The sequence below is a fragment of the Pocillopora damicornis genome, chromosome 1, assembly GCF_964200805.1.
Source record: "Pocillopora damicornis chromosome 1, jaPocDami1.2, whole genome shotgun sequence".
Lineage (NCBI taxonomy): Eukaryota > Metazoa > Cnidaria > Anthozoa > Scleractinia > Pocilloporidae > Pocillopora > Pocillopora damicornis.
Window position 1 is genome coordinate 22,386,291 of NC_142670.1, and position 10,343 is coordinate 22,396,633.

General features: G+C 37.3%; 1 protein-coding gene across 2 annotated transcripts; it reads left to right on the top strand.

The window, feature by feature from the left end:
• The first annotated feature begins 3,405 nt into the window (after window positions 1-3,405).
• On the top strand, window positions 3,406-9,657 carry LOC149052795 (uncharacterized). 2 transcript variants are annotated; one of them, XM_089205670.1, is made up of 3 exons: window positions 3,406-3,899; window positions 4,292-4,412; window positions 4,605-9,657. In XM_089205670.1, the coding sequence occupies exons 1-3, from the start codon at window positions 3,756-3,758 to the stop codon at window positions 5,072-5,074; spliced, it is 735 nt and encodes a 244-aa protein (XP_089061796.1). In that variant the 5' UTR covers window positions 3,406-3,755; the 3' UTR covers window positions 5,075-9,657. The 2 variants fall into 2 exon arrangements, with proteins under 2 accessions (XP_089061796.1, XP_089061799.1); XM_089205673.1 differs by having other exon boundaries at window positions 3,406-3,785.
• The last annotated feature ends 686 nt before the right edge of the window (window positions 9,658-10,343 follow it).

The following is a 10,343-nucleotide window of genomic DNA, read 5'->3' on the forward strand; positions in this document are numbered from 1 at the left end:
ACGTGTTGCGAAATGTGACAAATGTCCATGAATGATTCCTTTTTGATCATGATTACATAGTGTTCTTGTTTGTGATACCATTTGTTTCAGAAACTGGGGGCAGATTTTGAAAGAGTTGCGGTCTCCCGCAGTGATGAGAGGGACGGGAGGTAAGCTTTTTAGTTTTCATAACTCGTGAAAATACGAGATTAAGATTGTGAATTTTTCAGCTTTTCGCAATACCTGATTTTTATGATGTGGTATAAGGAAGAGTTAAATAAAAAACATCCTAACCTGCTCCTTGCCATCCAAGGTATACTTTCTAACTGACTTACCGTCACATAAGGGAAAAGAGAAAGCCGTCAGGAGAGAAGCCAGGGTCTTCATTTCAACAATGTTCAGTTTGTAGCACCTGCTCGAAAGAACACTCTTCTCGTGTAAAGATTTTTCTCGGTAGTTATATCGTAACATCAATTGCATAAATGTAAGGGACAATTGTGGGCAATTATGAATAGCCGAGTGAAAAAATGGTTGCCCAGCGACAATATTATATCCCCTCCTGGACGGGATGCTGTCAGGCTTTCCTGACAGCTTTTTGGATCAGATTTGTCAGAGAAGAGAGTCCTGTTCAATTACGAACGAAACACAACCATCCAGTCTCTGTCCGTCAATTGGTCGAAGAAAGAGAAAGAAACCGACGAGAACTCTTACTATCTGGGTAAACCATTGTTGAAAAAAGGGAAAAAAAAGCAAATTCGTTGTCAGAGATCTTGCCGCTCATTTACTCTTTCTATAAAATACAAAACAACTTACGGTGTCATAATGATTCCTTACAAGACCTTGTTAGCAAAATAAAGTATTTCAGGAATAGTGATTGAAACACTGAATTTTAATTATTTTAAGGATTAGACTAGAATGATGTTTTTGCTATTTTTGCACAATTGACAGTCGTTTTTGTGCATTTAGTTTGTATCATAAGAGGTTTTTTCCTATAACAATATCAATTTTGGGAAGGTAAGTTAAATGTGTTACGTGCTCATGTATGGTATCACGTTTGTGTCAATCGCGTGTAAAGATTTGAAGGTGTCAATCGGCTATGTTCTAATACTGGCGTTTATCGATAGAGCCAAGAGAGGCAAGAGAAATTAAAATAAGCCTTTTTTCACAGGGAGTTCGATTGAACCGAGTTCGAGTTGACTGAAAGCAAATGACTGAAAAAATGGAGTAAAATCAAAGGGAAGTCAGATTTTGTTCAATTTAGCGGGGTTCGAGTCAATGGGGTTGTACTGTATGCTTATTTACTCTCTTACTTTATTTAATGGTATTTTTTGTGGTATACATTATATTTGTAAGACAGAGTCGTGGGGCAGACGATGGATAGCTAAGTGAAAGATATGATTACTCTGACAACTTATTTTCTCATCTATTTTCCTCTCTTGAATAGCATTAGCATTCTTGATATTTGTTTGTTTTGTGCGCATCGACATCAACATTACATATTCCATTTTAAAAATGAAATATCTCCTTTATTTTCCAGTATTACAGTTTCGCAAAACTTACAAAGAACTTCAAGGCCAACTTATTGCCGTGAAAACTTAAAAGCAATACTATGTTGCAAATAGATGTCATCTTTGAAAACTTGTCTGTTTTTGACCAATTTTCTTGATCAGTAGTAGTCTGCACCTATTTCCATGAAATGGGTATTTTCTATTTCAAGATTTTAAGCGCTCTGCTTGAATTCCTACACACATACGCAACTTCTACAGTGACCTTGAACTTTTTTAACGTATGTAATAATAAAAACAAGACATTCGTTTCGAATCACATTTTATGAATTTTATAAATACAATCATGCTTCTGATAAAAGCAGGAATATATGGAATTAAGGTTTTGGGACCTGATCATTATTAGCCGAAATTTACATAATATTTACAGGGCTGTTCAATTCTTACGATTGCTTAATTGAATAATTTATGACTGCATGAAATATATTTTTCAAGTCTCCCCAATGTGCCAGCTTTAAGACTTTAAACATATCTTGAAGTTAGAAAACTAGGAAATTTAAGACAATTGAAAGCGCTCACCTTAGATTCTCTGAATTTTGTTTTTTCACAATTTAGTTAACCCCATTGAGGGTCTCAGTGGGGTTAACTTTTTAGCTGCAAAAAAAAAGTAAATAAAACGAATTTTGGCGAATGACGAATTGACTGATAGAGACGAGTTATTTTGTCTTTTGCATGTACCACAAAGATTAACAAATGATGTATCCTTTTACTTAATTCGTTGCTATGCCTGGTCAACCTTTAAACTCGACAGTACTTTTCTCTTTCATAATAATCCTGCAAACGAGATGTTTGGTGTGTTTTCCAATCAGTTGGGCTCCTTGGGGTTCTTTTCACCTGGATCAGACCGAATGCCGCTTTAATCTATAACACTCAAATTCTGAGCCAATCATAAACCTCACAAGGAACAAATTAAAATGGCATAAAAAATGCATGTCCCCGTACTTTCGTAATATCAAAAGCAGCTAAAAGAAACCTCTGAAGCTTTTCAGAAGTCACCAGCTATGTCCGAACGGAATTGCTCGAATTGGTTTTCAACATGGCGTTTTTGAACAAATTTTATTTCTTCCTAGTCTTGTTATCTTTCTTGATGGTAGAAGATGCGGGAGGAGAAAGTGAGTTACAGTTTTATTCATCTGAGCAGAGTTTTAGTCGCTAATGTGCACCTTAGGTTTTATTTTCTTGATCGTAACTTCGTTCCTTAGATGAAGTGTCTATTCTTGAAGAGACTTGAACTTAGCGTACACACCCTTAAGATAATTTTTGAAGAATATGGATTTCACGGAAACAGTCCTCTGACATTTTGACTCGTAGTTCAAAATGATAGCAACGCAGCTTCACTCCTTGGTGTTGTCAGATGGAAAATTACTCTCAAAAGCTATAAGACCAAACAAACCGATGGTCAGTAAAACTGCTTCTGGCAAGGGAATTGTACCCTTATTCCCGATAATCTATGTACATTTTGGTCTTCCTCTCATCTGGATATTTTGGATGGATTATCTTCACCATGCCAACACGTACCACAGATAATTTAATCATAATTCACACTGCTATTTCAATTATTCCCTCTAGGGGATATTTCAAAAGGTTGTAATTCAGAGTTAGTAGGGGACTCATCTTTTCAAAAAGCCATGGATTCATAAAACTAAAGGTAATCAAAGAACGCACTCTTCACTTAGTGCTTGCAGGAAGGAAATATTAATTCTAGTATGCTGCTCTCTACAAACTTGACCACTCCTCGACTGTTTAAGAGATAATGACAGGTAAAAGCGACCTAAATATGGTGTGAATTCCAAATTATACCTCGTAAAAGAGTTGCACAGTCAATAATGAATTATTGATCGGTTATCAGTGAAACCTTTAAAGTGGACCTAATTTAATGCATTAGAAATGTTTCCTTTCTCGCAATAATGTTCGTTTTCATTTATTACGACTTCCTACTAAAGACAGACTACTGCACAAGTTTTTTTGAGCAAATCTTAAGTTTCCCTTGAAAAAGAAAATTGCTTCTTTCCTCGTCAAGATATGAAGTTGTGAGCCGTAAACTCACGTAAAGTCAAATGGTGCTGATCATATTATCTTCAATTCTTCATAGATCTATGTCGTAAACTGGAATTTACATCATCTCTTGCTTTCCATGGTAAACTACTCATAAATCACCTAATAAGAACCGTAGAATCCCTTGTGCAAGACTTCTGCTCCACTCTATGCTACATGGAACTCAACTGCGTCAGTTACGACGAGGTAGTGATTAGCAGCTCTCCGACAATTACTAAATGTGAACTGAACAATTCCACACACAATGAACATCCCCAAGATCTCAAGCCCTGGGCAAATTACAGCTATGGAGGAACAATGGTCAGTGCATTCTTAAGCAAGTGTGGCCTTCCCTTCTTTAGTTTCTCTTTGTATTGTTAATTGATAAATTCTCCAACGGCTCTCCATCCATCACTATATGCGAGCTGAATAATGCCACACACAGTAAACATCCTCAGGACCTTAGGCCCTGAGTGAACTACAGCTACAGAGGAACAATGGTCAGAGCATTCGTAACCGATTTACCCTGTATGTCATAATTTCTTTTATAGTAAATTCCCACTTATCAAGTTATTCACATGGTAGTTCATTGGCTGACCGTTTTCCTGTAATCACCATAGATTACATTTCAACTGTCATTTCAAATTATCGTAACCATTTGCTTCTCTCATTTACATACTTTTGCGCTCAACCCCTCTTACCACACTTGTTAGAACACTTGTGGACAAACTCCTTGCCAACACGATGGGACTTGTCAGACTGGATTTACAGACAAAGGGTATAGATGTGTTTGCCCAAAAGGATACGAAGGCAGCAATTGTGAGATAATTAATGGTATGTAAAAGGCTTTTACTCTATGAAAAACTTTAAATGAGAACAAATTTTGGTTATCTATCTATGAATCAAGCCCCATCCAAAAGTTCCTTTTTATCCCTATATATGGCGTATAGCCATCTAACTTGTCATCCCATTTTTTGTTTAAAAAAATCAAGAAATCCATTCAAAATCTACTGATTTTTTTCCCAGCCATGGGATGGATACAGATGACGCCGTCTAGAGTTTGCTTCGGAGCCAAAGATGATTCGTATGGTATCTTTACAACTACCATTTCAGGTAACATCACTACATTCAAATTAACATACCAACATGGTCATGTCAGCTGTCATGCACCAGACCCAAGCTATCAGTCCAAGTGGGGATGCTTTTGGCCTCCTCTCATTCCTAACCAAATGGCCACTCTGATAACTGACAATGACCGTAATCTCCTTCTGCCTACTAACGATTACCGATCAAATTCTTGGGGCTGTACGTTTTACAGCCTGCCTTGGGCCACAACCGAATCGCCAGAACTGCTCTTCGATAACCTTTCTTCCCCACTGATGGTGGAGTCGAACCAAGAACTCCAAATCTGGTTCAGTGAGGACTTATTCAGATGGGGCCATTCTGATAACGGATTGGAACGAACATGTGTTGCGGTATATGGTATGTATGTTTGAGTTGCGGTGATCGCGTTGCTCAACATTGTTTTGGAACTTTCGCAAAAGTTCGTATTTCATAGTAAGTGGGAAAATAATATAATCAGAAAGAAACGAATTCCAGCTCATATAAACTAAAAACATTAATAAATTCATCAACTGAAGGCAATCAAAGAGCCTCCTCCTTCCAAAGAAATTTCTGAGGGTTAACTCAGGGCTTGAAGGAAAGATATACTAGTGCGGGCATTTTGCTTCCTATAAACTGAACTATTAGTCGACTGCTTGAGCGATAATAACAAGTGAAAGCCACCTCAAAATGCTGTGAATCAAATGCTGGTCTAAAAGGTCTAAATTCTAGTACCTCCAGGGCATTGTGTTTGTTATCAGGGGAGAAAAAATTCTCAACGGACTTGTATATTTTACTAAGTATGAATGAGCAAACTGCCAGTAAATTCTGTATGTGAGGTACCCTGAGAGGAACTGGTATCATATGCAGGGAAAATAAAAATACTCCTAAAAACGCGATGAAATTTAGCAGGGTGGGTAACACGCCAATCAGTAAGGTTACATAAGCTTATCTCAACATTTCACCTTGTGTACGAGGCAAACAGAGACCAAATGCAACTGGGATTCTGAAAGGGAAGGATCAAAATTCCCTAATTATTGGGTTTTGTATGTTCGAATGGCAACTTTTTCCGGAGTGAATTGCATCCTGAGTTCATTGGAGAGGGAGACCTTTGAGTAAACTTTCGGAACGGTCAAAGTCGATGAACTCAACAAATATTGTCTTGAAAGGAAGGCTGTTTAACCAAAAAGCCCAAACGATAGCGACGGGAAATTTTGTGAATGAAAATTGTACGACAACGACGGGCAATGCTTTTTCTTGAGGAAGGGTTCCAGTGAGAACGTGTTGAAGACAAATGCTTCTGTTTCCTTCAAAGATTAAAAATAACTTCAGCGGAATATCTCAACCAATGCCCTGATTGTAACTGTCTGTATCCTATCTCTGTCTTGATCAGAGGACCACAATGAGAAGTACTGGTTCTGCCAGTAATTGTGTAATCCAATAAAGTCATTAATATTATTATAATCAGGGCGAATGTTGACTTTATTATGTTCTTTTATTTTTTTTCTATGGATTAACTGCAGCAGCTATTAAGCAAATATTGGATGAGGTTTAACATGATATCATGAATCATAAAAAGTGAAGTCTGAGTGATCTGCTGAAGCCGAATGCTGAGGTATATAACACAGACGTGAAGTTTGATACTCATGATATTATACGAAAAGCAAATTCAATAATCGTTTTATTACTCATGTGTTTAAGTAAACAGCAAAAGAAAACACTTTTTTCTGAGTTTGCAGAAGGATATTAACACAACACGGAAGGGGGAATGGGTAACTAGGCAGTCTTTGAACTTGACATGATAAATGAAATATCTGCTGCAAATTTTTGCTGCAGATATCTGATTGAATGCTCCCAACCGATCAGATTTTTCATTGTAAGTCTAATGTATAACAAATGTAGTTAAACACCAGGAAACTCTTCTCCTGTTGATATCGATGTTACTCTCCATGGCTTACGCATGAAATAAAAAGAGAGGTTGTCCTTAAAAATGGAAAAGCTTAGCAGCATCATGGATGGAGAAGACCGGGAATATATTTCCAAGGCTTTCTTATGTATCTTGAAAGAAAAATTGAAACATGGAAATAAATCGCTATGGCAAACAAATCTCTAAGCACGTTTAAAAAAAAAATGGGCAAATTTAGATTAAATTTGAAATAAAAAAGTTTCCAAACGCTTGATATCGCTAAGTACCTTACGTAGTGTCTACAAGACATAAATGTTATTTAAATGACACCTTAAAAAATGTAATGCTTAGATCCCGCTTGCTATGGCTATTTTATTTACCTGGTGAGTCTTATCATTATTAATATTATCAATGTGTCATTGAAGTTAGCGTTGCTATCATTATCCTAATAGGAATAAAAATTTCGGTATGAGAACATGTAAAGTGTGTTCATTAGCAATGTAGTTTGTACAAGCGATGTAAAGCTGCCAGTGTGTGCACGTAAACTGCTTGTACGTGCATGTTAGGTATCTGTGTAAGCAGTGTAAACTAGATTGGTTTACTAAGTTATGCTTATTATGTAATTTATGTTAGCCTCGTAACTTATGTAGTTTGTAAGTACTGTGTAAGTAACTGGATGAAATAAATTTAAAAACCCTATGGACAGATATCTGTGCCATAGGCTACTGATAGGTTCCTCTTTGGGAAAATGTTTGGCAAATTTTAATGGCTAAATACTCTCTTCAGATATTGACAACGCCCAATTCAGAAAGGACAGTGTCTTCCAATCCAGGGGTAATAAATATTTTACTTTTTTTTAAAGGATGTTGGTTCTTTTTCCACAATGGAAATTTTACTTCTGAAGTTGTGCGACTTTTAGTATTTATTTTTATTAAAAATTGGATAAAATCAGTTCACCTCGAAGGAAAACGTTTCTCTCACAATTTCATTCCTCACAAATTTCAACAAATAATTCTTCTAACCTTCCCATGGAAAGTTCCTCATTATTATGAGGTGTACGAAGAGTCCGACGCAAAATGAAGTTCTGGTGTCCAGGAAGTCAAATTATCGTTGCTCACCTCGGAATAGAGACATCATGTAAAGGTGGTCGTCATTTCCCTGCGAACTAAGGGAGTTTCACTGGTGTAAGAACATCTGCTTCCAAAATAGATTAGATATGTCTAGACAGATTTTAGAATGTTATCATTACTCCTTGAAAGATGTCAGGGTCTCGAGGATTACTTGTGTCGATATCAGTTCTTTCTTCTTTCTCACAGGTTGTTTACTTTTCCTTTCATAAAAAAAAGGCCTCTTGTCTTTCATAATTGCTGCTGATAATAACTAAAAAAACTGCCTCTCCTTATCAGAGACTCAATCCACTGCATAACCTACGACTTGTATTAATTATTTCCAATCTTGCAAAATAAAAGCCTGGTGTTTTTAATTTCGAGGGCTACACAGAAACAAGCAATTATCTATGGAAAATATGTCTACCATTTTCTGTTTTTGAAAGGTGTTGTTCATCCCGGAAGGTGAGCATGCTCCTTTGATGTTAAATCTATCAAAAGTGAAAGGCTTCAGTCAAACTTATTTGACAGGTTACCAAGAAAATAAGATTCGACAATCCTTCGAGAATGCCGCAATACATCGGTGACTTGTTCTGACTTATCGATAGCGAAAATAGCCTGAAACCATTGAAGGGGTGCAGGTTTTTTCTTGGTTTCGCTCAAATCACTTCGAATAAACCACCATTACAGTATGTCGTTTGCAGAAGAGAGATTATATAGCCCATTGTATCTCCGTGTTTACTTGAGTATGTCTAGAAGACATAAAACTCGTTTCTTCCTTATAATGCTAGAATGAGAAACAGCCCTTCGCCCAACTGTGAGAAGGAAAACCTGTTATTGGGCGGCAAGCACATGATGTTCAGCCTCCAATCCCTGAGAAGTGATCGCCTCGGATTCTTCGTTTTTCACTTGATCCAGCTCGTTCAGACCCTCCAGCAAATCCTCGCTGATTTCTTCTTTTATTTCGTTCCCTTCTACTGTCTGGAACATGTGCTGGCTCCACTTCATCTGGTTCTTGAGGGACGTCGTCGGTAACATTTGTCATCCCACGTACAACACCAGTACATACATCACCTTGACAAGGATTACAAGAACTTTTTCCCAAGCGGTCTCATAGTCAGCGGAGGATCACCAGTAATCGGCTTTTATTGGAACTCCTGCCTTAATACAAGGTCTATATTTATAAAAGTGGGTGTACAAAACAGGTACAATACCAATCTAATTCCTTTGGGTACTTACAATTTTTCATCTAAAAGGATAAACAGAAAGTTTTTGTTTCACATTCCTCAGAGACTTCCACCAAATAGTACTCGCTGGCCTTCCCAGGCGACTGAAACTTCTTGACTATTAGTCCCCGCGCTTCTGAACATGCAGTCATGGACGATAAGGAAATGGATCGGTAGTATAACGTCGTCATACCCATGAATACATGCAATATCCGAAAAAAAAAAGAAAAAAAAACAGTGAAATGAATGAAATTAATAGAGCATAGCACGATCTTTATATCTCAGCTGAAAAACGAGTGAGCATAGTGATTTTAATGCTCTTCGAATGGGTTTGGAAAGCGGTAATTTTCACAGGAGAAAATCTGTCCTCTAAATTACTCAATAACCATTTAATACGATAATTGGCGTGTAAATATCAAGATTTAAATATGCGTTACGTCTTGAGCCGATGACAGAAGAAAACTTAGGCTCTGTACTACTGAGTTGGGAGAGGTATTGTTGTAACTTCCAGTTGAGTGAGGTGTTGTAAGGTATTGTAACTATTAGTTGAGAGAGGTATTGTAAGGTATTGTAACCTCCAGTTGAGAGAGGTATGGTAAGGTATTGTAACCTCGGGTTGAGAGAGGAATTGTAAGTCCCAAGAACTCAATACAAAGACCCTTACTAGAGTTTGAGCCCCGACTGTTTGCCATGAAGTCCAACCATTTGGCCTGCATTTCTCTCACACCTTAATCACTCCTTCATCCCTACACCTTAAGTCAAAGCGCTTTTGTCAGGATCAGCCTAACGACACTGACAAAACAGAGAGCATCAGTAAGATCATGACGTAAACCTGAAAGGAAAGTGACCAGTTTGCATCGATGTTGATGACAACAAACAATATATTTTTGAGGAGAGGGAAGATAAAAAATTAAAAAACTTATCAGCTGGAATTGTTGATCAGATCCTGCTTGCTTTAAAAGAGGATAATGCGGTTGAAATACCGAAACGTGATAAGATAACGATTTATGTGTCGGACATTGCTACAAACTTTGAAAAAGAGAAGCTTGATGTGCATCAAATTCTCGTGACAAATATTACAAAAGGAATGGAAAGGATTAAGGAGAAATGCTATTCTGATAAGGCGGTGCAAAAAATCAGCATAGATGCCAATTAAGATTAAAAACGACACTTCTAACAACACTTTTCAAAGCTTTCCCTTTTTTTTTAATCCATTTTGTATTTATTGAGACAACATGCGAAGGCAGTCACTCGTTGCCTAGTGGATTTAGGGAATTTTCAGTTTTTTAAGGACACGGCCTGTTTCGAGGAGAGCCACGGTAAGTTCTGTCTATACAGCCAATTGAAGCTGATGATCAATTCACAGTAACGTTTAGAGGAGGGAGATTTGATAAATCCTAAACTGTCTTATACAAAACCAAAGACT